Raw genomic sequence first — 26137 nt, forward strand, 5'->3', positions numbered from 1 at the left:
ATGTTGCTGTCGAATCGCGAGAAAAGAGTCTGGAATTTGTTCGGCAGATGTGTGGGTGCTAGCCCAAAGCGTCCTAGCGCAACCCTATGTCACATGAGACCTCACTGCAAATTCTGGGCTCAGCGCATATCGATCATAGATTGTGGAAGCTGGGTACGAGGTGTGAATGAAAATTCGAATTAATTAGTTATCTCTCTATTCGAAAAATATGCCTTATAGTTCAGTCATCTTTACCATGGCTACAGTTGTACTTTTATTTTCCAATCCTAGATTTCCTGGTAAAATATCAAACCCGCAGGTGCGATATAGCTGGATAGCGGGTTCATTTTCACCAGCTACTAAAAGGCATATGTTTAGTTTCAGGGCACTGAGAGCCATAGCATCCTTCTTAACAGCTTGCCAGCTTTCAGCGATGAGTCTGCGACCGATCCCTTGCCTGCGCGCCTCCGGCAAAACGAACATCGACGCCGCAATGTACGCAAGCTCTCTCCCAGCAAAAGAAACAGCATCTGGCGCCTCAGCTGCTCCCATGGAATGAAACGCGTTCAATGGGTTTCCAGACTCGGAGCCGTCCACAGCAAGCACTTTGGGGCCCATCAACACTATCATCCCAGCCCATTCATTTTCAGACAATAATTGTAGATGATCATGATCAACACCACTTTTAGAACTTTTATCACTTTCGTCCCATATCGAGTTCCCAGCGGGAGAAAGATTATCGCTCTTGACTAACGCCACAAAACTTTGAGCCAGTGGATTGAGCAATCTTTTGATCCAGTCGTTATCCTGAAATTGGACCTCACGTTCATAAGTCGAAGAAAACGCGGATGGGTCAGTTTGCAGCGCACGTAAACGGGCCTTTCGATAGTGCACGCATAACTTCTGAAGGAAGTTTGGGGGTATAATGGAAGGAATTCGGATCACCGTGCTTGTGCTGCGATGCATGTCTGCGCAAGGGCCACCGGCGGTATTTTCTTTGGAATTCATTCTAAACAAGCCGTGCTCCGTGCGCAAGGGAGAAGAGGCAAGATATATATGACTGACTCACCTCTTTCTAACAAATGAGTCAACCGAAGTTGACCCGATGGTGATAACGTTTGAGAGTTGACCCACAGCTTTTATTGGTCGAACCCCCTGCACAAGGTCAGGGTGCATCTGCAAGCGATGCCATGATCCATTCCATGGCGGGCATAGTGAGATTAAGCGCCGGCTTGCCTCCCTGCAAGGTCAAAACTATTTATGGGAGTCGACAAGGCTTGTCTGAAAATAGTTGTGATCGAGGATAAAAAAAGCCGACAGAATCCATGCTTGACAACGGCCTACTCAGTGCCTGAATGCCTGACAGACCGTCGTGGTGATTGTATTGACAATTCATCTTCTGCTCCATACAGCGACAAGGCCCAAGCGCGGATTGAGTTTGCTGGCCCCGCGCTTCCCCAGACATAATGACCCAACTGCCACCAGCCAAAGCGATCCCAGAGTACTACCAGAACCTAACAAATTGCCCATCACTCCTTAAAAAAATATACAACCTTGACGACAATTCCGGTTTTAGACATTGCCAGTATCACCTCGGAGATGAGGAGGCGCGCAACTTTGTGGTCGACTTTGACGACCGCGGAGCTTGGTGCTCAGTCGATGTTGAGAATGATGAGATTTCAGCATTGTTAGATAAAAACGTAAGTTTTACTGAGCACTCTGCGTAGACCTGATCGTAAATCAAATGCTGAGGCGAAAGAATCATATAGACGCCAAAGCCGTTTGAGACGAGGTGGATGTGAGAAATTCAATGTCTTTTACCTCAATTCGCTTCGACTAATACATTGAACTTCAGACACATCTGGGCGCCTGAGCGCCAAGTTGAGCTTGTACAGGTATTTGAGATCAGAGATGGTTTGCTGTGTGAAGTGGATGTACTGACAAGAAAAAGACTCTCACTGCGCGCTATGGAATGTCCCATCGGCTTGCAGGCTTGATGTGCTCCGATCCCACCAAAAAGAAAAAGATTACGCCAGTATCTCCAATGCTTGCACGGGAACAATCAACCGATGAAGACGATTCGTCGGGGGTAACGGTGTTGAAAGACATCGAAACCGGCCAGAGTTTAGAGGAGGCACCTCGGTCGCTGGAGAAATTAAGAGAATTTGATTTGAGCGGCATTTCATTTTCGCAACTAGTAGATAAAATCTGGCACTTTTCATCTGTGGATTATGGCAACGAGTGTAAGTAATCTCAGTCCAAATGCGATTGGCAGCTTCGCTAATCAGAAACAGATATATGCATCGGGTATAATTCCCTTTATGTGGTACCAAAGCTCAAGTTCAGCCAGCAACCAGGTCGTCCCGACGGAAAGAGAGTTTGGTCTTGGCTTGTACTATGTTCAGATGGTAGGATTGCCCAGGGTGCTTAGGCTTCTTGATCTGGCAGAAGCTGATTATGCCCATTAGGAACCGTGATCTCAATACAAGAAAACCCCTTTGCGCGAGAAACGTTGAGTTTTGAGGAAAGACGAGAAGCGCTCAAAGTGATCCGACGAAACATCGGGTTGGTGCTTTTTGGAATTCCAAAACAGCATAGTGATAAAAAGAAGCAAAATCCGCTCTTGGGAACGCATATCCGCAACTCGTCTAATTCTTGTGAAGATGTACGGATTAGAAAAGGAGAGGCGCCCAGCTTGCTTTTTTATTATATTTTTGACGACTGGGCGACCAACTATAGCCTGGTCATTGGGAGGGAGCACTCGTATAGTGCTGCCCTTGAAAAACTAGTAAGGCCGCAAACCTCTTGAATGTTACAGCACTGCAGAGTCACTAATGATCGCATAGCGAACTAGCATGCTCACCAGGCCGCGAATAGATCTGGTCACAGATCTACATCGAGTAGGAAGAGAGCTTGCAGTGCTGAAGCGCCTGTATCAGAGCTATGAGCTCATAGCGACCAGAATTCTCAACAGACAACTGCACATGATGAACCGGTCCCGCAATGGCAAGCATCGCTCGCCATGTCAGATTCGTGGGCTGAATAAGCACATCTTTGATCCCCTACCCCAGGACAGGTGGCAAGAAGTTTCCGAGGGGATGGGTAATGAGGAGGCCCCGGACGACTTTGGACTGCGCCATGGAATAGGAGGAGTGCAGATAAAGCCAGCAGCGCTCAATCGCATTGAGCGGCTCGCGGATCGAATACGGTTATACGCTCTCAGTGAAATAGAGGAGTGCTTGAATGAGAAAGAGACTCTCACATTTCTGGTAACGACACCATGCAGATATGCTTCTAGGGTTTGGTAGGCTAACTAGTTGTCCAGGTGTTCAACTTGATCGCCATTAGAGACTCGAGCGCCGTGGAAAAGTTGACGCGCAGCACAGTTCTGCTGTCCAAAGTCACAATCCTCTTTCTGCCTGTGAGTCTGCTGACAAGCTATTTCTCAACGGAGATTGAGGGCCTCAAGAACTCCTATACCGTCAAGAACTACTGGGTCTCCTTTGCGGTCATAATGTTTTTGTCCATTGCGGGGCTCTCTTTGTTTGGATGGGTCAACAATGCCATTGGCGGAATATCGACGCATCAGTCATTGAAGAATCGCGTGATAGAGATACAAAGAGCGATCCATCGCAGGAGAACGAGAAATCGTGCCTGACTAGGGCATTGGATGGCAGGATAGCGATTGAACTTCTATTCCTTTTTGGGGTTTCTGGAAAGCTTTTGGACCTGGGAGTACTGGACAAGTTGGATCTGCGAGAAGGACTGGGAGCCATTAGCAACATGTCTTTAAATCTATGCCGTGATGATGGGGAGAGGAGAGCATCAGAGCGTGGGTAGCTGGCAAGCACAAAGCCATAGTTGGTACATAACTAGTAACTGCGCCACTCAGCATGCACAGCGTGGCCTCTTTGCGAGCAACGCGCGAGATCACGGCTGGACAGCGCCGGCTTGCAGACGCAGACGCCTGCCCGCGCGCGCAAGACCGGCGGCCAGCAGTTTTCTCTGGCTCTTGGGCGATTTGCCATCAGCCCGCGCCGGTCACGTTTTTGCCGTTTGTGTGGTGGTGTGGGTGTGCTTGGCTGCTAGCGCGGGTGACAAAGGCTACGCTGCACTCCTCGTTCTCCCCGAATTTTGCATCCATCAGAACAACTATTAGCAACCCATCGCTGGACTCGCTGCCCACCCACCCACCGACACACCCCAGTTGCCCACTCCCACTCGCCTCCGCTCTGCGTTCTCGCTGCTCTTTGCCCGGTGAGTTGGCCTCTGCCCTTTCTGCTGCCCGTGTGTGGAGGAAACACCTTTTCCGATCCCCTGGGTGCCTACCCTCACCTCACTGGGGCCCTCCACCATCCCACTTCAGCCCACCTCGCAACCCTGCCCCAAGGATTCGGTCCTGCGAGACTACCCAGTGCATCTATCTGTTGTGTGAAACCTTTATGCTAATTTCTTGGATTGTTTCTGCCACCAGCTAGCCCGCTCTCCTGTCCCTGCTGATTCTACGACAACACCGCCAAGATGGGCATGACATTTTCGAAATTGTTCGACAGCATATGGCGAAAGAAGGAAATGAGAATCCTGATGGTTGGCCTTGATGCTGCTGGAAAGACCACCATTCTATACAAGCTGAAACTTGGTGAAATCGTCACGACTATCCCCACAATTGGTAAGTGGCTATGCCGGCCCTCATGCTGCATGCAAAAAGTTGGAATTTACCTCGGCGGTCTGGACGAGAAACTAATTTGTGTTATTGCACTCGCTAGGCTTCAACGTCGAGACGGTCGAATATAAGAACATCCAATTCACCGTGTGGGACGTTGGTGGCCAGGACAAGATCAGACCCCTTTGGCGACACTATTTCCAGAACACGCAAGGCATCATTTTCGTTGTCGACAGCAATGATCGTGACCGTGTCGTCGAGGCCCGAGAGGAACTTCAGCGCATGCTCAATGAAGACGAACTCCGCGATGCCCTCCTCCTTGTCTTCGCCAACAAACAAGATCTTCCCGTAAGTTTTATATCGCCGACTGGCCGCTTGGTTTGACACACTACTAATACCATTGCTCTTGCTAGAATGCCATGAGCCCAGCTGAGATTACTCAGCAACTTGGTCTTCAAAGCTTGACAAAACGTGCCTGGGTAAGCCACTCTCTCACCGCTATTTTGAGATGACCGTACAGCTGACCTGTCCAAAGTACATTCAATCTACCTGCGCCACCACCGGTGATGGTCTTTACGAGGGCCTCGAATGGTTGGCAAACGCCCTCAAGAAGTCCGGGCATGACTGAACGCTCTGCAATGATTGATGTGTCATGCCAAACCAGGGATTATGTGTTGCGTCGATGCAGAAATATGGGGTTTGCGGGAACATGTTTTTGATAGGGTTCCTTTTTCTCCATCCTGGCGTCATCTTCTTACTTCCCGTCTAGTTTGCCGTTTCGTGTTTTCTAAACTCTTATATGCTTCCCCCCTTTTTTTTGTTGTCTCTTTAATGTCATTCTCGTCTTGTTAATTGAAGGCTCTGTTCCTCTCTACTTCGTTTTTGGGTGTTGCAACCGCCTTTTCATCTCATTTAACGAATCAGTATGAGTAGCTCACAACGACGTCACGGAACCGATGTCTAATAGCGTATGTCGTCTGGTCGTAGTGTACTGGGAAGTGCTCTTTTTCTATCCGTCGGTAATAAAGAATATCTGAAATGCCTTCTTTACCCACATGCCTATTGTTCGATTTAGCATACTCTGGAGTCTGGCCTCCCAGATTTGAGTTTGAGATAACAATTTGATCTGTATAGCAACATTTCTAGTGTTCTACGGAGCAGTAACTCTTCCTTGGGTATTTAGAAATACTGCAGGAAAGATCTAAGTCATAGACTTCACTGCTACAGGGTGTGTTTTGAGAAATCGATGCTACCTATTATTGATTATCGTGGGACTAGGCATCTATGTAAACATCAACGTATTATAAGGTTGCTGGAGGTCAACATTAAGGAAACAGGTCAGAGCAAGAGTCAGTAATCATGGGCCAATGAGTATTGAGGAGTCAAGGAAAATTAGTCGTGGTCGCTGGGGGAATCAGTATAGTCAAGGGAATGCCTAGGGAAAAGATTGGTAGAAGAAAATGCTAGGTCTGGAGATACTCGCCTAGTTGGCGAATAAAGAGGGTATGATGGCGAAAGGGTTCAGTCAATCTTGTGACTTTGGATAAGGTAGTTGTTCGCATAAGTCGTCAGCATCGTCAGCATCATCGTCGTCGTAGTCGTAGTCGCGCGTTATCGTCTTCAGTCATGCGCATCACAAAAACATCATTTCTTACTTCGTTCTCAAATCGCCCCCATAGAGCACCCAGCCGTATCACACCAAGTGACTTTCACGCCGCTATTTGCTGCTGTCTGCGAATCAACACTTTCACAAGGGACTTGTCCCAGAACCTTGAGCGAGGCTTGTTGAGAGCGCGGCTCCGTTCCAGTCACCCACCATGCCGCAGCATGGATAATTTGAATAACAGACTGCAGTTCCTCCATCGTCTGCGGCGCGTAAATCATGACAAAGCCGACGGGCACAAACCTGAGCTTCCACCACCAGCTTTCACGAGCGAGGGGGTGGCGTTCGCCCCAGCCCTTCTCGATGATATGTTTGACGTCTGCTGGGTGGAGGGTTAAGTGCAGGCTGCCATCACTAGGGTGGGAATGGCACACTTCACCATTGCAGGTCGGTTGGCTTCTGAGAGAGGGCGTGGAGAAGAGGCCTGTGCTGTGTTTTTCAAAACAGGACGTTCCAAGGTAGAGGCCGTCGATGTTTTGAGCGGATATTTCCTTGATCGCGGCAGTGAGCGCTGCATACATGGCCGGCGTCCCGCGTTGGGTCATCTGGCGTTGAGGAGCTATCCCAACGACCTTGGGCCGCGGGCCAGCTCGCTTCGGTAAATTCTTGAGAATTCCAGTCTGTGAAGGCAGATTGGGAGACAAAAATGGCGGATGGAGAGGGTTTCTTAAGGCAAAGATCCTCAGCACACAGATTCGCAGGTAGCCTGCAAAGGTTGACGGCGTGCCACCTGGTCCCAGAGCCAGAAAAGCATGGTACCCAACCTGGACCCTGCGGACGAAGAGACTTAGGGCCAGCACGAACAGTGTGGAAATGAGAGTGAGAATGAACGGCGAAGAGAGGTAAGAACCTTCGTCCTCAAGAGCCATAGTTTCGAAGCGGATCGGGGAGACACCCGGCTGCTGAGATGTGAGTGACGGGAAATACTGTGCTGAAGAGACACCAAGGCAGAAAGGAAAGCTGGAACAGTGAGGTCTTCCAGTTGCTTACCGTTTGTGCTCTGACGAGCTGGGCCATCAAGAAGGCAGTGAGAGAGATCTTGCTGCAGTTTACGAGAGAAGAAGTCACGTTGCAGGAGGGGGCTGAGGGAGAGCACAGGATAAACTGACCAGACCCTCGTTCAAATGGACGTCAGAATACCAGCGGTGATATCCGAGAGGCGGCAAAGTGAGAAGAAGATACTGAGCGGCATATGACAGGAGGATGTTTCAGGGACTTTATCACAAGACCCATTGTGCGGTATCCTCGACCGACATGCGAGTCACTGCTCAGCACCAGCCAGCCAGCGAATAATCGGGGATTCACAGCGCGCGCAGAGTAGGGCGGGTTGTTGCTGTGGCCTGATAACCAGCTGCAGCGCCCGTCACGCCTAAATGCGTTGCTGCTCAGATGACAGCCAGGCACGTCCAGCGCCACAGCAACCGGATTTCGCGCTGCATCGATGGGGTCTAGATCAGCGCCATCGCTCGACTAGCTGGTCAGCGTTGCGTCAAAAGGCATAGCGCCTGGAAGTATGTGCGCCTCCAGACTCACGGTTAGAGATTCTTCAGATGCCGTTCGTCAGCGAAGGGTGTTGGAACTGGCAGGACGTTGTGCGGTGACGACAAGGACGATTGGCCACCCCTGAGACGACGCGGCACCGGAACCTCCCAGCAAGACTCTCCGCCAACTGGCAAATACGACGCAACGCCAGCTGTGGACGTGCCGCTTGACCGATCAGACGCAAGGCGAGAAGCAAGGTTGGCTGGTGTAACTCTTTTCGTGTTTTTTAACTTGTCTCGCGCTGCAGTCAGGCCGTCGGCAAGCCATCCCATTGATCCACGTCCAGGCTTCCGCCGCAGCTCGCAAAAGTCTCGGGCCCGGGAGCTGCTACTCTGGTCCCAAGGGCGCGCGCCCTGCGAGTCGCCGCTGTTTGAGATATTTTTGTACGTTGGATGACCTCTGGTCGAGAGGCCTGGGCCGGGGGCTCCTACGCCAAGGTAAGGAAGGGCGGTTCGGCTTCCAGTGGCTGCGGCGGCATTGGTAATAATAAGAATCCGACTGTTAATAATGGATGCGCTCCTTCAGGACCTTGTACCACGGGCCAAGATCCCCGAGACTCGGGAAAAAGAACCCCGATATTGATCGGAATGGCCCTGTTGTTTGTTGGTGACTGTGTCCTGCTTGCTGCCCCCTAGGCACCCAACGACGCATTATGTACTCGCACGAAGATGCAATATACTGGGCTTGAACAAAATCTTGAAGCACGACTCTAGTGACGACTGCACAGCTTCTACCTACCTCTCTTTCAACATATCCAAATACCAAGCTCACCGCCAAAACCCGTTCTGCAACGTCGAGATACGAACAACAACCCACACGGCTGCTCATTGGTTCTCGCACCTCCCGCAGAACACCGCTCTACATATACACATGCCGTCTGTTCCTCCTCGCTCCGGGCGCTAACTGCTGAATAGATTATGATATGCAACAATGCCCGAACAATGCGTTGGGCTTTAGAATGTTACTCTTGTCGCGCAGGGCCTGCATACCAGGCGCCCTTCGTGCCGTTAGTTTGACTCATAAGTGGTGATCATTACTCATATCTACGAGGTTTCCAGGGCCAAAGCCGTTAATACCGGTGGGCCCATATTGGTGTCTCTCCGAGCACGGCTTGACAAATGACACTAATCTGTCAGATGTCTTTCCAGGGAAGACCGAAAATCTCATGAGTCAGGTATTAGATTCGGTCGACACCTCTTTCAGTTGAGTGAAGGGCATATTCGGATTCCTAGTCCAATACGGGGTATATCGAAAGTCTCCCAAATGATTATGCCATTCGTCTACACCTGCCAGCAGCAATATGGGTAAGAATACTGAGTACGGAGTACATTGGACATGATTGGAGGATATTATCTTCCGCTATGCTGAAGATACGCTGGCCAGTTGCAGTGCAGCTTTCGCATTAAAACGCCTCAAAGCTGTCCATGGCCCTTTGAAGGATATGTTATATTACTTTCTAGGTTTAACTAACCCAGCTAACGCGTGTCTCCCCATGGCACAGACAGAACAGCACAATTGCCAAAAAAAAAACTAGGCGGACTACTGCAGCCTAGCGGAGTGTGAATCAGATAACTAGCTGAAGTATCAAATATGGAGCAGTCCTAGGATTTGGCTCCCTCGCGTGGTGGCAATGCACGTGGATTCTATCCGCCTAAAAAAAAACCAGATGACTTGTTGGAATCATTATTTGTATGCTTTTTGGGTGTAAAGGAAGTTGCAGCATCACTGTGATGGATCATTAGCCTTCTTCCTCCCCTCTCTCTTTTTGTTCTTCTAGAAAAATTCCTTCTCGACTCTAACTTAAAGCTTGTTCTCTTCTATATACTCTGCATAGGATTTCGAGATAAGAAACCGGAGCTACAAAATGTCCTGTTTTTTACAATAATAAGTTTACCATTCTTGAGCAAGCAATTTCCCCCTTCATACTGGTTTAAAGCCCGCTAGTGCTCCACAGACTGGAGGATATTAAGTTATGAAACAAAGTTGTTTCATTTCACTATCACAAGTGACCGCCAAAATAATTGCAGGAAGTGAAAAGGAGGATCGCTTATGTAAGTCAGAAAAGTTCGGGCTCGTAGCAAGACGCTAGTCCAAATACAGTGAGGTTGCCATGCTTTCGCAGCTTAGTCATGCCCGTTGCCATGACGACGCAGAGTCGGAGCTAGCAGAGATGGGGCGCTCAGAGCAACCAATAGTGAAGAGAAACCCTTGGGTGGGTCCTGAATAGTCGACAATGATTGGTCAATGGAAGTGGATGTTTACGGACTGACAGACGACTCGGCGGCTCTTTCCCTCTCTGACATCAACGACATAGCAGCGCGAGCTCGAAAGGCACACGACGGGATGAGATACGATTTGCATAACGATTGATATGAGCTACGACGACCTACCGCTATTCCCTTTTTGTTTCTGTTTCCACGTCAAAATCGAGAGCTGGAGAAGATAAAAAGGCGCGAGTAGGAACCTTTTGTGCTTGGGGAGGGAGGGGTACCGCCGCATGGTCCTCACCGAGGCCGTTGCTACTCCACAAGGCACACAGACTTGAAGGGGGAGAAAAAGCGATGAAGAGAAAAGACAAGATCACATACCACTGGGAGAAGAGCCGGCCTAGAGCCAGTACTGGTTCGAACAGCAGCACCACGCCGTACACCTCGCGCGAGACGTCCTTCGAGCACGATGAAGAATCCCACCCATATTCCGACACTTCCTCCCACACCACTATCTCCTACGCCGAAGCCAGGCCCCTCCGGCGGCGCAATCACCGCCACTATCGACCACAAACGATTCTGCGCGGGCGGCGGCTGCATCACCAGATCATGCGGTGCGTGTGCCTGGCGGTGTTCTTCGCGTTGGTGTTGTTCGTGTTCGTGCTCTTCCGCGTGACGCTGCTGCAGGTGCTGGTTGGGGTGTCGCCGGTGGACAGCCAGCTGCTGGAGGGCGGCAAGTTGCCGCCGACGTGGGAAGGGTTTCCGGTCCTGCAGCGGTACTATGGTGGGCTGCGGACGCTGGTGCGCAGAGCGCAGAACGTGCCGGAGAATGCGGGCGAGGAACAAAAAGAATCGAATAGCACAGGTGCTGCGGAGGGCGAGAAGGAAGGGGGATTCCAGGCGGAGAGCTACGTGTTTGATCCGTATCCGAACTACACGTCTCCTGAGTACCTCAAGCGCTTCGGCCGGAAGCAGGATTGCTTTCTGACCGACGACGACACCGTGAAGCTGCCGCCAGTGCGCTACTACGACGGTGTGCCGCGTGGTTTTCCTGATGCTGCGTTTGGCTCCAATGCTGTGCTGGGTCTGCGTGACGATATCTGCTTTGAGCGGTTTGGCCGGCTGGGGCCGTACGGGCTGGGGTACGGGCGGCAGGCAGGCGGCAGTGGTGCAGGACTGCATGGAGACCGCGCGGGTGCGGAGGCAGTGTGGGCGGAGGTGCCACCGGTGGATTTCCGCAAGGTCAAGTGGGCGGATGCGGTGCAGCGGTGTGTGCGGCGCAATGAGCATCGGTTTCGGAGAGTGGGGGAGGGAGAGGCAGGGCCGGTTGATCCAACAGGGCCGCGGGAAAAGAGGGACGGTGCCCAAGACGAGCTTCGCAATAATATGACGACGGGCAGCGAGAAGCTACCACGTACGGCCTTTCTGATCCGCACCTGGCACGACTTCGAGTATACCGAAGAGACAATCCTGAACCTGCGGGCACTAATAGCGGAGCTGACGTTGCAGTCGGGCGGCGAGTTTGAAGTGCACTTCCTGGTACATGTGCGCGACGACAACCTGCCAATCTGGGCGGACGACACGACATATCAACGAGTGCTGCGCGATGCGCTGCCAGAGGAATTCCGCGGACTGGGCAGCCTCTGGACGGAGCGGCAGATGGGCCTGATCTACGGCGGCTTGCACGACTCGATGGCGCGCGGACTGCCAGTGCACGGGGTGTACCGGAGCGCGTTCATGGCGGTACAGCACTTCTCGCATCGACACCCGCAGTACGAGTTTGTGTGGAACTGGGAGCTGGATGTCCGATACTCGGGGCATTGGTATGCGCTAGTGCAAGGGCTGGGCGCGTGGGCGCAGGCGCAGCCGCGCAAGCATCTGTGGGAACGCAGTGGAAGGTTCTACGTGCCCACGGTCCATGGCGGGTGGCAGGATTTCCGGCGCAGGATCGAGACTGAAAGCGGGTATACGAAGGGCCGGAGCAGTAATATTAATAATGGGCAGGGCCACGACAACAGCAAGGAGAACTATCATGGCCGATGGAGCGCACTATTGAAAGCCAGCGGCGGACGGGCGTCCCAGCAACAGCAGCAACAACAAGGGCAGTACCAGCAACCGCAGACACCCATCTGGGGCCCTCTGCGTCCGGGCGACGCGGCGGATGTGCTGCAGGTGGAGGGCGAGGGCACGCCGCCAACGGGCATGGCGGAGGATCACGACGACTGGGGGACGGGCGAGGACGCGGACCTGATCGTGCTGAATCCGCTGTTTGACCCGGCGGGCACGACGTGGCTTCTGCGCGATGATGTAACGGGGTATCGACAGGGGGCGGTGCCGCGACGAGCGGCGGTCATCACGGCGTCACGGCTGTCGCGGCGACTACTGCACACGATGCACCGCGAGACCAGCGAGAAACGGCACACGATGTTCTCGGAGATGTGGCCGGCCACGGCGTGCCTGCACCACGGCTTCAAGGCAGTGTTCGCGCCGCACGCGGTGTACCTGGACCGGCACTGGCCGGCGGCGTATCTGGCGGGCGTGTTGAACGGCGGGCATGCCGGCGCCAGCGGCGGGGCGCGCAGCGCGGTGTTTGGGGACGGCGAGCACCACCTGCGCGGGGCCAGCTGGTTCTACGCGGCGCACCTGGCAGGTGAGCTGTGGGCGCGCTGGCTGGGCGGCAAGGGCGGCGACGGGCAGGGAGGGGAGAGGGACGAAATGGCGGGCGAGGGCCGCATGTGTCTGCCGCCGATGCTGCTGCACCCGGTCAAGGGGGTGCGGGCGGCGTAAAGGAGGGTCTGGAGGCTGGCATTACTATTACTACGACGCTGATTGATATACCCGGCGCGACAACGGGCTGACACACGCAATGGCTGGACTAAGCAAGCAACACGCCGGCCGGGCGGGTTGGCGTGCGGGCTTTGCGCGGCGTTTGTTTCTTCCCAATCGGGTGTTTCGCGGGGCCCAGTTTAATCCTGGCGGGCGAGAGTTCAGCCGGGGCGCGCGCTGGTGCCTGCCTAAAATAGCTCTGTGGATCCGCCGTTTCAGTGCCCAGCCCCCATGCCTCCCAATTAGGCAGGGGGCGCGGCGCTTGTCGTGCCTGGCATGCCCCGCTGCCTACCCAATCCGGGCGTTGTCGTGCATCCTGCCAGCACGCGCCACGGCAGGGACGCGCCTGCTATTTTTGGGCGCGCCGCGGCTCTGCTGCTCGCTATTTAACGGCCGCCCGCCGCCCGCTCCGTGTCTTTCATTCACTACTCCTCCGAGTTCTTGTGCATTCATCTGCGTCTTTGTTTGCTGCAGTAGCTACATCACCCGCTCGCTCTTTCGACACTCCTCTATCGTTTGCTGACTATAATAATAATCATTAATTCGCTCGCTCCGTCTCCAAAACACCAAGCCCGCTAACCTGACGCTCTTCCCTCCCTGATCTGCTCACCATGCGCTACGCCCTCCTCGCCGGCTCGCTGCTTGGCCTCGCCGCCGCCCAGACCGGCAAGCTCGGCGACGCCTATGTCACGACCAACAACCCACCCAACACCCTCTACCAGGCCACCCTCCTCGACAAGCCCAACACCGACATCCGCGGCACCGTCACCGTTCGTGGCGCGCCCGATGGACGCGGTATCTACTATGACGTTGACATGTCCGGCTTCCCCTCCATTGGCGGGCCCTTCTGTAAGCATTCCATCATGCTCTTCCTGTGATACCACGCTTCTAACAGACTCTAGTATACCACGTCCACGCCTTGCCCGTCCCTGCTGATGGCAACTGCACCGGCACGCTCGCCCATCTCGACCCCTTCCAGCGCGGCGAAGTGCCCGGCTGCAACTCGTCTGCGCCCCAGACCTGCGAGGTCGGTGATCTCAGCGGCAAGTACGGCCGCATCCCCGGGCCCGGCAACTTCAAGGCCAACTACCTCGACCTGTACACCACCAACGTCCCCGGCCTGGGCTCCTTCGTCGGCAACCTCTCCATCGTCGTGCACTGGGCTAACCGCACGCGTGTGAACTGCGGCAATTTTACGCTCCTGGGAGGCGGTAGGCCCATGCCCACCGGTGTCATGCCGACTGGAGTCATGCCCACGGGCGGCATGCGGCCCTCGCAAACGCCCTACCCGCCTATGTTCCCCGGCGCCGGTTCCAGACTGAGCAGCGCGTTCTCGACCGTGGGTGTCGTGGCTGTGGTCGCCGGCCTGCTGTTGTAATCGTCGAGGCTTGATTTCTATACTTAATACTTATTTAATACACTTTCGCTCTCGGCTGGTGGCGGCTGCTTTCTTTATTAATGACACAACCCTTTTTTTCTATTATTGTTACGATTGGTATTCGTCTTTTGGCTGGTTTTTAGCAGGGAACAAAAACAGGTGCTCTGGGCGTACGAAATAGATAGCGCTGTCTTGAGATATCGTTTTTCCGGGGGTTTTCGAGTAGGTAATTGTTAGCTTCTTGCTCGGATAATAAATGATTCATGCCATGGTCTTCCTCTCGTATTGTCTGATCGTATCTCCATAAGGCGGCCGGGCCACTGGCTGCCCCGTGCCCGATGCCATGCCCGCAGCTTGGACCGCGTTTCATCGCTCGGCATGCCGCGCGGGGCCCATCCTCTCGAATTCATCTTTGAGCTCTACATATGAATGTACTCCGTACTCCGAAAGTGGCGTCTGGCCGAAATATAAATTCTACATTATAATTCCCTGATTTTCTTACTCGATATATAAAAACAACGCCGCATACGGCGGACCTTTTTTAATAACACACACACCCACACGCACACATAACAAGAATACGTAGTACATAACTAGTCCAGCGATGATGGGGTGGTATATCCTCACGCCCTACGCCTCCTGGGCCCAGCGGCGCTCTCGCAGCGGCATCTCCTCGCCGGCGGCGGCGCGCGACCCGTCCAGCTCGCGACGCCACGCCCAGTACTCACCCAGCCGCTCCTCCGCATACGACGCATAGTCGAAGTCGATGCGCGAAATGGTTGCCTGGATCAGCGCCCACACGCCCCTATCAACAAAGTATAACGGGTTAGTGTCTATACGGAACATGGGAGAATCTAGGATGTGTTCGTACCAGTAGAAGCCAGGGATGCCGCGGAAGCGGTCGACGTCGCGGAACAGCCTGTCGACGAGGGCCGCGTCATCGTCGTGGTCGCTGTCGCTGTCGTCAGCGCTGCTGGCGTCGCAGGTCTGAGACGCCGGCGGCGGTGGCGGCGTGTGCTGGCGGTAGCTCTGCACGTACTCGGCCAGAAAGCCGCGGCGCACGGCGCGCGTGGGCAGCATGTTGTAGTCGCAGTCGTAGCCGCCCCATTCGGCGAAGTGGTTGGCGATGTCGAAGGCGGCGGGCGACGGCGTGGCGTATTCGTAGTCGATGAAGCTGACTGTTTCAACGGCGCTGTTGGCGGTGGAAGTGCTCGACGGGGGTTTGGGCTGGACGATCACGTTGGCGCACAGCAGGTCGCAGTGTGCGAAGATGAGCTGGACCAGGAGTGAAATTGGCCGGGTTAGCAAGCAGGCTTCAGAAGAAATCGAATGGACGGCCAGCGACTCCCACATACCCCGTTCTCGCCCAACCCCGACTTGTCGTCCAGCTCGGCCACCGTACGCTCGAACTCGCGCTGCAGTAGCCGGCGCCGCTCGCGCTCGCGCTCTGTCGTCGCCGGCAGCGCTACAATCCACTTCTGCAGCACCGTCCACAGCGTCGCGCCGCCGCTCTGCTCGGCCGTCGCCACCGGCACGATGTCGTCGTCCTTCGCCGGCACGCCCGCTCCGTCGAGGAGGTGCGCGTCCGCGAGGTCCAGCGGCGTGGCGGGCGTGTCCGCCTCATGGTGCGGCTTCATGTGGGCGGCGGTTTCGTTGATGGGCAGCACCGCGTGCCACTGCGCCAGCCGCCGCGCCACCCCGCGCCAGATGGCCGGCTGCGTCAGGTCGTGCGGCGAGGCCACCTGCCCGCGGATGAAGCGGTACAGCAGCCCGTTGCGGAAGCGCGCGAGCAGCGGCGGGGCCAGGCCGCGGGCCGCGAGCAGCGCGTGGGAGCGGACTTCCTCTACGGGAGCCGGTTAGTTCGTTCGTCCCCAGGGGCAACTAGTAGGTAGTTAGAGGGCAGGGAGGAGACGTACTTTCGCGGTCGATGATGACCTCCGTGTGGTTGCCATATGCTCGCATCAGCACGGCCTCATTGTCGATCTCCTCGTCTGTCAGGCCAGGGGCCCGCCGGATGATCTTCAGCAGCTGCAGCAGTGGTTAGGCAAGGGGGGATGTCTTCACTCGAAACCCGGCCACCAGCAGGTACGTACCGTGTTCGTGATGCCATCCGTGAAGCGCACGAACTCGATCTTGCCCGCCGCACGCTCCCATGCGGGATTCAGCGCCAAGACCAGACGCAGCGCCGACGCCTGCGAGTCGGTGTGGTTGTACGAGAGGGGGATATATCGCAGCGGCGCGCCGTCCGCCGGGCCCGTGGCCAGGCTGCGAGCCATGTCTTATCGGGGGAATTTTCGGTATCTTCGGTCGTCGAGGGGCGCGGCGGGTGAGGCGGGGATGGTTTGGTGGTGGAACGTGGGTAAAACGGACAGGTGGAGGGAGAACAAGCAAGCAACGTCTCCGCTCGACTAATTAGCCTACGAATTGCACTGGCGATGCGCCGTCAGCCAGGGCTCGAACAAGGAGACGACGAGAAAAAACAAGAAAAAGCGGCCTGGAGGAAACACCCGCTATTATCACATGGGAGCTATTTCTTCCCCACTGCGGGTGCTGATCCGGCGGCGTATTATTGTCCCCCCCCCCAGAACACGCAAATCAGGAAGGATATCCGAGACGCTCTGCAACACCACCCGCCAGACATACCGGATGCCGTCGTCACTCACCTTCGTGCGGCCGTCGATGCCCGTCACTCACGATGCCGTGACCAGACCGACGCGGCGACGCAGCGAGACGGCGGCCGTGGTCTCGTGCTCAACCTGCCGTTCCTGGGTGTGGAGCCGCTGCCAGTGCTTGTTTGTGCCCCGCCGTGGGGTCTGGCCGGCCAATTGCCGTGCTGCTCTTACGAGTGCTAGGCTAGAAGAGGCTAGCATTTGTTGGGCTCAACGCCGCCAAGCCGCCTTTCGATTCGCTGAATTTATGGGGTGCAGCCAATCATGCCGGGCTGACGAGGCCCAGGCCTAGGCTGGATATGGCTAGCCTGAATATGTCTCACATGATTATCACATGACAGCACGTGCTACCACGTGCGACTTTTACTACAAAAAGTTTTCGCGCACCGCAACTTTTTTCCTTTTCTCTTTCTTTCTTCATCATCAGTAGAGGTTTACATGACCATGTGTAAATTTCGCACCGGAGCTCCGTCATTGACGGCTTGCTGAGGGTTGTTCCGCTTTTTTCCTCTGTGGATTGCCTTCCGTTCCCGGCTTCGGAGAGAAGAGTTGATTTTGACGACTTGCGTCTTTGACAATCGACATGGCTGAGCTTCGTTACATGGGGCCTGGCTATGGAGAGGGCGTGACATGATAATTTTTCTTTTATAAATGATTTTCTTGTGGGTTTTGTCGGAGCTTCTTTTTTACTACTGTCGGCAAACGTATGCTTGTTACCTATAAATCTTGCTAGACAATATAAACTCAATTCCAAACGTCTAATACGTCTACTCGATTCTCATTATGGATATTCGTTCCTAATTGCCGTCACCATCTCGTTCCTCCGGCTATCTCCCCACCGCTGCAATGCCTACTCCATGCTTTTCCGGGAATCCGGCTAAAAACGTAAATTGAAACAACCCCCATCAGTAATTCAACCAACCCAGTGACATCCCCTCCGCCAGTCTATTGATTCATGCTCATGCCTTTGTCGCCCGCCCCGTCTGTATGATCTCCCCGGTTCTTCTATCATTACTTCGCAATACAGGCCACGCCGAACCGTCTGCCTTTGCCAGCGTCAGTTCCATCTTTGTGCCCATGATCTTGTACTCTGATTTCTCCGTATCGATGGGCGCGAAGAGGTCGTATGTGTCTATAAATCGCTTGTTGTCTGTGGTCGGGAGGTCGAATTCGATTGTGGTTGGGGACGAGAAGTTGACTTTGGCTGTAGCTTTATCGATCTTTTTCAGGTAGAAGGATACGATCACGGTGGAGGGGGTTTGGTAGAAGTCCGTTCTGTGAGAGGGAAAAAGATATGTTAGCTAATGTTCTACATGCGTAGACGAGGAGTCCATGATGGGGAGTCTCACCGAACAGTGTCGACCTTCTCCTCCGCTGCTTTGCCCGGCCCGACAAATAGATGTCGCGTCTTGGTCTTGCATCCGGGGATCTTCATGAATTCATCAAACTCCAGGACTCGCCGTTTACAGCAGCTCCACCCTTTGCTTCCTTCATGAAAGATCGGCTGGCCGGGGTGGTGCACACATTGCTCTTCCTCCCTAGCGGCACCAGCTGCATACTTTGCCGCGCAGCTTTTCCGCCGACACTCCGCGTTTGCGGGAATATCTAGCGACGGGTCATCGGACTCTGATTCTGGAGGAGCGGGGGGTGCGCTTGGCGACGGTGTCGGTATGGCACTGGTGCTGAGCGTGTCGGGCGGGTGGCTGGATCTGGTCTGCGAGACGGGAACGGTCTTGCGGATGGCAGCTTCAGCTTCTTCTGCAGCTTCGGCGCCGGCCTTGGGGGCCGCTGCGGCCGGCGTGTCGTCGACCGTCGAGTGTTTCCCAACGGTGCACGGCGGGATCTCCAGGAACTCCTCGAAGCTCAGAACACGGGGCTTGCAGCATTTCCAGCCTATGCAGAGGGAAAGGAATTGATTAGCCGATGTACTATAACAGGCAATGAGCTTGTAGAGCTGTTATTGCAGGCCGGACTAGAATAACCCCAGTGCGGCCGCAGGAACCAACCTTTGTGCCCCTCGTGGAATTCAGGCGGGCCGGGATGGTAGTGGCAGGGCTCTTCGGGGTCCTCAAACTGCTTGCCACAACCCTTGTGGACACATTTCAGAGCCATGTTGGTAGCCAGGGTTCCAATGGTGTAGAGCCAGAAAGCAACTTGCGGGCGACAAGTCTTCCTCGTGCGTGGGTCGTGTTTGAAAGAGCTTCCCGGCAGCGTCGGAAGCTTCTGGTCGAAGTTTCTTCCACCTTCGACGCAAAACATCCTTCTCCTCTCCCCTTCAACGCACATTTTTCCGTCTACTTCCAGGATGCGGCCGACCAGATTGCTCTCACAGAATCTTCGACTTACGCTGTTCACGCGGGTAAATTGCTCGCTCTGCGATGTCGTCAAACACACCCTGGACCAGGTACAAAAGCGGCGGCCGTTCATCTACGCGGAAGTTGATGTGATGAAGCAGAAGGAATGGACGAGAGCATACCAATACGAAGTCCCGGTGCTACATATTCAAAAGCCCGTGTCAGCCGGCGCTGATCCGGAGGTTTTGACGGAGGCAAAGAAGCTCTTTCATCGATTCACACAGGAAGAGCTGGAAAAGGCAATGGATGAAGTTGAAAGAGCCAATTGAAAGCTACCATACGGGCATTGATGCAAGTCTATACGTAATTGGGTATGGATGTACTGTATACTACCCCGTAAGAAGTTGGAATTCTAAGACTTACATGACCATACAAGCCTTCAATTTCCTCTTGCAGTTTCTAATGCGTTCTTCAGGGAAGTTGCAAGTGCCGAAAAATCACCAATGACAGATATCTGTGCCATTAAGGGAGTGTGTTAGGCATTGTCGTTGCTTAAGTCTCGTGGATGGGAGAGGCATACCATATGAAAGCCCTGGTTGGCAAATTTCTTCGCCATTTCGCCATCTGGGCTATAAATTCCAGCCCGCTTACCGTTGTCCACCGCTGCCTTACGAATCCGCTCAATTGCTGCCACTAATTCCGGGTGGAATGGGCCTAGTACTGGTCGACCTATATTGTTTCCAAGGTCGAACGGACCGACCAATAAGACATCGATTCCTGGTACCTTTGCGATCTCCTCGACCTTTTTATTCAGATACCTGTATTAGTTACCACATTTCTATCTTCTGGGCAATAAAGACGGAGACTTCCATTCATATTACTGGAAACGCACGTTTTCAAGAGCCTCCTTGGTCTCGATCTGCACCACTGTGACCAGAGCATCATTTGCTTGTAGCAAATAGTCTACTTGAGAGACATTTCCCACAGAGCCGAGGCCGAAAGGACTGCCGAAGCCTCTTTTACCCATAGGAGGGAATTTGGCAGCTTCCACCAGTTTTTGAGCATCCTCGACAGTCTCGAGTAAAGGTACAATGATTCCGTGAGCGCCAGAGTCAAGGGCACCTTCAAGCGGCTGTCAGCAAACAAGGTTTACAGTTCCCTCCTGTTCACCTGGGCCGGAACCCTACGCTTGACCATCCAGGCTTCGTTTGCAGCAATGCGCACTATTGGGCTCACTCCTACAGCGGCGATTGCGGCAACAGCTTCGTGCATTTGGGCATCTATATGCCAATTAGACCGGCAATATTTAAATTTTCATTCCACCAGGAAATGTAAACGGTGCTCCCGATGGTACTGCTTCTAGAACATACCTGCAATATTACCGTGCTCGGTGTCGACGCAGATCCAGTCAAAGCCGGCTCTGGCCATGATGCGGGCATGGTTGGTCCCCGGCAACATTTGCCATGCACCAAACGTAGGCTTGGTGGCCCGGAGGGCGGCCTGTAGCCTGTTCGCTGCCTGCATTTCACTAGGGTGTTATGCTGATAGTTTGTACCTGGATGCTGCACAAAGCGTAGCCCAATTCTTGACGGGATGGAGCTGAAAGGCAGCTAGAGTTGATACCTCGATGGGAGATTGAATAGCCAGCGAGTTGACTAGGTAGTTGGTCGGTTAGTTAGTTAGCTAATTAGCGAGTTGACGGCGGAGGCATCAGCTGATAGGTGGTTTGTTGGTTCACTGCCCGCCGGTTCTCCGGCCCAGATCCAACAACGTCACGTCACGCGTCTGTCGCCGAAAGGGCGTGTTGGACACCTCAGCCGTTATGCTCGGCTACTTGCCGGATCGGGAACTCCCGAGCCCCTTACATAAGCCCACGATATCAACTTCTGTCGTCTCCTTCATCTCTCTAGCTGCATCGTGCCGTTGAGCTGGCATGTCACGCTGCTGCACCCTCTCCTCTTTTCAGGCAAGCTTCCCACGAAGAATTGCAACTCTCTCTATTGTCTAGTTGATGATCGGTACTCTCCTTGAGCTTGATGGCCATTTCACCCACACAATGCTGGGGCTATTCAACACCCACCTGTCACCCAAATGCCATACCAGACAAGCACTCGCTGAGACCTCATTCACTGAATACAAGACAGCAGCTGCCACGCCAGCCCTATGCTCTTCCACATGGCCAACTATCCCCTTCGCCCCCATGTCAGTCCCATGAACAATATTTCACTAACGCATGTCTGGTAGTGCGGCTGAACATTCTGTCTGTCTGCTGCAACCAAGTTGATTCTGGTCCATCAATGCTCCAGATGACATGCATGGATCATAGACCTGCTGATCCACTTCTGCGTAGCTCCAGGGGTAATGCATAAACATACAAACTATTCCTCTTTTCTGTTACTTGCATACCCCTACCACATTGACTTGGAACTCATCGCTGGCTGTATCCACTTCCTAATCAGGCAAGGCCCAACACCACGCGTCCCCTCTTCTCTCGCCCCCCACAGTTCCACGCATGGTGCGGGAATCAGATGGTTTGAGATGGCCTCACCAGCTGTTCTCTACCATTTTACGGTGCTTCAGTGTCTCCGGACTACCTGAGTACTATGCTTATGACCAAAAGTCATATTGTGAAAACCATATACTATAACAATAAAAACATCTCTATAATTCGATTTCTGCTTCCACGTCTACCCAAAGTTGCTGCTGACATCCGGGATCCCTTGGCTCGTACGGAGTATAGCCTGGCCTAATGGTGCTTCAGCTTGAGAGCCCTTTGGATTGCCTCGTTTTTCCTCTTCTGCTCCACTTCCCTCTTTTCATTTTTCTTATCGAGCTTGAGCTTCTCCTTGTCGCGAATCCTCACCTTCTCAAGCGCTTCCTTGGCGGCTGCTTTATGCTCTTCCGTCTTAAGCTTCAGCTCTTTCCTCATCGTCTCAATCGCATCTTCCATTATCTTCTTCTCTGCCGGGTCTTGCTCCTTATCCTTTAGTTCCTCTTTTTTGGATATGGCTGCTTCTTTCTTTTTATACTCCTTTTCTAAAGTCCTCTCCTTTGTGAACGCTGCGTCCTTAGCAACTTCTGCATCCTTATAAAATGCCTCTTGCTCTTTGAACACCTTTTCCGCTGCTGCATGCAAGACTACGGCCTCTGCTACTGACGGTTGTTGCGCCTCTTTTTTAGTGAGATCTGCTAACTGTCGATCGATTAACGGCTTTAGACCATCCGTCGCAATCTTTTGAATCTCTGCATCGGTGATGTACCCCGCCTTTTTCCAGATCATGAGACTGTCATTGATATTTGGACTGATGCTCTGCTGCACATACTTCTCCACTCTCTGTTTGAGAGCGTCATTAATCTTATGCACTTCAGTCTCAAAAGCTGGTCCCGATCCGTCGGCCAATTCTTCGACGGCAATCCCTTTCGTATGATCTTGAATGCGCTTGGACTCTTGTTCTAAGATTTTATCAACATCAGTGACAAAGATATTCTCATTTTCCGCCATGTGTGATCTGGCCTCGGCTTCCTTTTCAGACGTCTTTTTGAGGACCTCTACCAATTCAACGGATGCTTTACGTCGAACCTCGCCTACGTTATTTGATCTCTCGAGCAACTTATTCGCTTCCTCACCATTTTCTTTTCTCACTTGCGCGGGTTGGGTAGGATCGTTATGTACTTTGTCCTTTGGGCGCCAACGAATAGCGAGTGCAAGTCCAATGAGTGAGAGGGTATTGCCAATACTGAAACCGACGATCGTGATTATGTCGCTTGTTTTAGCACTTATGATTCCCTTATCAGTGGTATCTAGTATTCTCTTTTTTCCAGATATATCGACTTCTTCATTTTTAATGACATCCTTCATCTTGCCCACAAAGGTGGGTTGGAAGGTATCGTCATCCAAAATATCGCTGCTAAAAACGACAGAATATGTCTTCGAAGGCACGCTCCAGCTGGTGGTGGTGATATATGTGTTTGGGTCGGTCGAAAATGTTGGGACTGCCTCAACTCCGTCAACCTTTATTCGGCCGGTCTGGGGGTTGACGATCAATTCTTTAGAAGAGCCGTCAAAGATGTATCTCCCCCCAAATAAATTCAGAGAAAAGAGCTGCGTTTGATTACTCTGTTGCTGTTGCAGCACTCTCCCTTCTTGGCTTTTCTTTTCTACCGGACTATCCGTTACCTGAGACCCTGGTGTGGCAACATTCAACATTTGATTGACCTGAGCTTCAGTGATATGGCCGTAACCGTGTTGGTCGACGACGCTCAGCACGTTCTTCAATGAGTTTTCCTTATCCATGGACGCCTTTGTGAGGTCGAGGAAAAGGGTTCCTTTCGGGTTCATCAGATCTTTTGGTAACATGGAAGCCGGTTTCTCTGCTACTTGAGACGCTTCTGGCAGCTCGCTAGCTGAGTTCTCAACCGCTCCGACATCTTCGGCTAACATGCGGGTCGTTATGCTGGTAATCGGATCACCATCTGCCTTGATTTCGGGTATCAAGGATTCGGTAGCGTCTGCTTTCAATGCCTCCAGTTTGGTAGACTGGATTTCGAAAGATGTTGCCGACCCGGAAGTTTGAATTTGGCCAGTAATGATTGTATCCCGTGGAACTGCCAGACCTGTGTCAGGGCTGTTAGGCACGAAAGACGTATACCCAGGAAAAACCAGGTTGGTCGTTAGGAAGTAATCCATTGATCTCAACTCCATGTCCGCTACGGGGATATCAAGAGAAAGGTTCTTGTACTCGCTAGGTATATCCTCGGATGCTGAATCGAAAAATTTCTCCCAAAAGCTATGCTGATCTGCGACAGCCGAGACTTCGAACTTGTCTGGAAATTGAATAACAAACGAGATCTTGTTGCCGTCCAACTTCCAGTATCCTTCCTTCGCAATCTTGAACGTCAAGGTCAATTCTCCGTGGGTAGTGTGAGCCGAACCGAATGTTGGATTCGAGTAAACCGACCAGTTAAGTCTAATTGATCGTGACCAATTCGTGGACGATTTTTCGCCTATTTCCAGGGACACCATCTCGTCTTTCATGTTGAAATCCACCGCATCCAGCTTCTTACGCCAGGTAGCCAACAGACTCGACCCATGCTCGTCCTTTTTGTCGACATGAAGCTCCATTGACGCGAGATAGAAGCGGAACTTCATTCCTGGAGTCCCCAACACAGAGTCACATACAGCGCCATTCATGCCACTAGCCTCCAGGGCAGGCTGTTGATTATCAGTTTGTTTCCAGAAAAAATGACTATGGAACATACCAGGAAGAATTTGTTTGACATAATCTGGTGACTAAAAATGATGCTTGCGGTGTGGTCCTTTGGGATTGGGTTGTGTTCAATTGTATCAATTTTGAACTGTAACGAGTTCCCTTGATCAGGAACCGTATAGTTCCCGGCGCCTCCTTCCACCCCAATCCACATACAGAGAACACCAGGAGTATTACTATCTCCAGCGATTGTTGAGAAACTAAATGCCGTCGGCTTCAGTGCCCCCGGAATATCAGTAGACGTCTTATTGGAGACACTACCCAGGTAGCATTGCAAACCAACAGACTTTTGGAAGTGCTCTTGGATATCCACTGAAATACAATTGATAAAGGCAGCTTGTTCGTCTGATAGAGGCGTGTTAGGTCCTGGGACTATCGTAAGCTTGCCTGAACTGAAATCGATCGAAATGGCCCTAGCATTTTCAGTTCCAGGCTCAAAAACAGATATCTTTGACGGTGGATCGCCCTCCCCCTTGGATGTAGTGATTTCGGCGGCAGCACCAGAGCCGATAACCGCACCCCTAACATCGATAAGATATGTGTCCAACTGAAGGGTCATATTGGGTGGCAGCACGTCAGGTGCAGATGAGCCTTCGCGTCGAGACTCTCCTGATAAATAGAAAGTAACTGTAACAGACGCTTGGTCATCTTTGAAGTTCATAGCAGGATTCGATAGCGATATCGAGACCTTAGATGTCACGGTGTCACCGGTGATGGGATCTATCGTCAAATTAGTGGAATGTCGATCTAGTCCGATATGATGAATACTCACCTTGCCAGGAAGCAGGCCATTCTGGCACTTTTGTCAAGCCTTCGATCTTGGAGGCTCTCTGCTTCAGAATCTCATTTAACACAGCTGTCTGGTAAGAGACTAGAATATCCCAGCCTTGCAAACAGTCCTTTTGCTGCATTGCTTTGTTTAGCTCAGAAAGGGACAAAGTCTTCGCCGCCATCTTGCGTAGAAGCTTTCAGCTCAACAGACAACAGTTCAGCAAAAGAGAAAATTATTAAACAAGCTTCTCTATCAGAAGCTTGCGTGGGGATAGTGATGTCCATGGCGGCGGGGAGTGATTAATATACATAACTTCGGATTACTCCGTAGTGATTGCGGTATCTCGAAATCGTTTTCACCAGCCTTGTGTCGCTGGCAAGGTACGGAGTACGTCGTCGATATCCATACTCTAATTGTTTGTACCTTGCAAAGCGAATTGGTCTCGACTCTCAGCCTAGGTCAAGAGTTGTGGCGCATTAAACGAGAGGCGTAATCACAATCCAGACTCGGGACTATTGAATTTTTTTCGCGAAGCCTTTCTGCTCCAACCGCCGCCACCACTACTTTTTTAGCAAATAGCAGCCTTGCCTTCGGGTCGAACCAGGAACGGCCCGGTGCGGGATGCCACGCGAGACACGCCTCATGCAGGATTCTGCATAATTCGCTTCCGAAACCTTCGCCCTGTACGGAGTAGAAGAGAGCAGGGTCATGAGTAAACGTCTCGCTCACCCCGCACCCCTCTCAGGCGATTCGATTCGCTTCAGTCATTACGATGTCTGGCGGGCTTTCGGAGTTGCCGCTCTCAGCTGGTGGAGGAACTATCTAAACTCTCGAGCTGGTTGAAAGGCCAGTTGGAAACTTCAGGGGGCGAAGAAAA

General features: G+C 52.8%; 11 protein-coding genes across 11 annotated transcripts; 5 read left to right on the plus strand and 6 right to left on the minus strand.

Annotated features, from left to right (window-relative positions):
* Window positions 1-213: 213 nt before the first annotated feature.
* Window positions 214-1155, minus strand: LOZ57_000153 (uncharacterized protein; the record flags this gene model as incomplete). The annotated part of the gene is made up of 2 exons (XM_049249261.1): window positions 214-988; window positions 1049-1155. 2 exons carry the CDS (start codon window positions 1153-1155, stop codon window positions 214-216), a joined length of 882 nt encoding a protein of 293 aa, XP_049111455.1.
* A 290-nt stretch (window positions 1156-1445) lies between these two features.
* Window positions 1446-3637, plus strand: LOZ57_000154 (uncharacterized protein; the record flags this gene model as incomplete). Its single annotated transcript, XM_049249262.1, has 8 exons — window positions 1446-1679; window positions 1749-1777; window positions 1835-1874; window positions 1931-2222; window positions 2274-2387; window positions 2448-2767; window positions 2826-3248; window positions 3305-3637. The coding sequence occupies 8 exons, from the start codon at window positions 1446-1448 to the stop codon at window positions 3635-3637; spliced, it is 1785 nt and encodes a 594-aa protein (XP_049111456.1).
* Window positions 3638-4500: 863 nt separating this feature from the next.
* ARF1 (Arf GTPase arf1) lies at window positions 4501-5270 on the plus strand (the record flags this gene model as incomplete). The annotated part of the gene is made up of 4 exons (XM_049249263.1): window positions 4501-4648; window positions 4746-4990; window positions 5056-5121; window positions 5178-5270. 4 exons carry the CDS (start codon window positions 4501-4503, stop codon window positions 5268-5270), a joined length of 552 nt encoding a protein of 183 aa, XP_049111457.1.
* Window positions 5271-6304: 1034 nt separating this feature from the next.
* LOZ57_000156 (uncharacterized protein) lies at window positions 6305-7174 on the minus strand (the record flags this gene model as incomplete). The annotated part of the gene is made up of 1 exon (XM_049249264.1): window positions 6305-7174. One exon carries the CDS (start codon window positions 7172-7174, stop codon window positions 6305-6307), a length of 870 nt encoding a protein of 289 aa, XP_049111458.1.
* A 3489-nt stretch (window positions 7175-10663) lies between these two features.
* On the plus strand, window positions 10664-12841 carry LOZ57_000157 (uncharacterized protein; the record flags this gene model as incomplete). The annotated part of the gene is made up of 1 exon (XM_049249265.1): window positions 10664-12841. The coding sequence occupies one exon, from the start codon at window positions 10664-10666 to the stop codon at window positions 12839-12841; it is 2178 nt and encodes a 725-aa protein (XP_049111459.1).
* Window positions 12842-13491: 650 nt separating this feature from the next.
* Window positions 13492-14258, plus strand: SOD4 (Cell surface superoxide dismutase [Cu-Zn] 4; the record flags this gene model as incomplete). Its single annotated transcript, XM_049249266.1, has 2 exons — window positions 13492-13729; window positions 13783-14258. 2 exons carry the CDS (start codon window positions 13492-13494, stop codon window positions 14256-14258), a joined length of 714 nt encoding a protein of 237 aa, XP_049111460.1.
* Window positions 14259-14888: 630 nt separating this feature from the next.
* On the minus strand, window positions 14889-16534 carry LOZ57_000159 (uncharacterized protein; the record flags this gene model as incomplete). Its single annotated transcript, XM_049249267.1, has 5 exons — window positions 14889-15063; window positions 15130-15533; window positions 15614-16101; window positions 16175-16286; window positions 16352-16534. The coding sequence occupies 5 exons, from the start codon at window positions 16532-16534 to the stop codon at window positions 14889-14891; spliced, it is 1362 nt and encodes a 453-aa protein (XP_049111461.1).
* A 1352-nt stretch (window positions 16535-17886) lies between these two features.
* Window positions 17887-19039, minus strand: LOZ57_000160 (uncharacterized protein; the record flags this gene model as incomplete). Its single annotated transcript, XM_049249268.1, has 3 exons — window positions 17887-18202; window positions 18277-18820; window positions 18934-19039. The coding sequence occupies 3 exons, from the start codon at window positions 19037-19039 to the stop codon at window positions 17887-17889; spliced, it is 966 nt and encodes a 321-aa protein (XP_049111462.1).
* Window positions 19040-19232: 193 nt separating this feature from the next.
* LOZ57_000161 (uncharacterized protein) lies at window positions 19233-19550 on the plus strand (the record flags this gene model as incomplete). The annotated part of the gene is made up of 1 exon (XM_049249269.1): window positions 19233-19550. One exon carries the CDS (start codon window positions 19233-19235, stop codon window positions 19548-19550), a length of 318 nt encoding a protein of 105 aa, XP_049111463.1.
* Window positions 19551-19756: 206 nt separating this feature from the next.
* On the minus strand, window positions 19757-20649 carry LOZ57_000162 (uncharacterized protein; the record flags this gene model as incomplete). Its single annotated transcript, XM_049249270.1, has 4 exons — window positions 19757-20039; window positions 20103-20343; window positions 20409-20501; window positions 20592-20649. 4 exons carry the CDS (start codon window positions 20647-20649, stop codon window positions 19757-19759), a joined length of 675 nt encoding a protein of 224 aa, XP_049111464.1.
* A 1318-nt stretch (window positions 20650-21967) lies between these two features.
* Window positions 21968-25441, minus strand: LOZ57_000163 (uncharacterized protein; the record flags this gene model as incomplete). The annotated part of the gene is made up of 3 exons (XM_049249271.1): window positions 21968-24433; window positions 24481-25208; window positions 25261-25441. The coding sequence occupies 3 exons, from the start codon at window positions 25439-25441 to the stop codon at window positions 21968-21970; spliced, it is 3375 nt and encodes a 1124-aa protein (XP_049111465.1).
* Window positions 25442-26137: the final 696 nt, after the last annotated feature.

This window comes from Ophidiomyces ophidiicola (assembly GCF_022830035.1).
Source record: "Ophidiomyces ophidiicola strain CBS 122913 chromosome Unknown scaffold_1, whole genome shotgun sequence".
NCBI lineage: Eukaryota > Fungi > Ascomycota > Eurotiomycetes > Onygenales > Onygenaceae > Ophidiomyces > Ophidiomyces ophidiicola.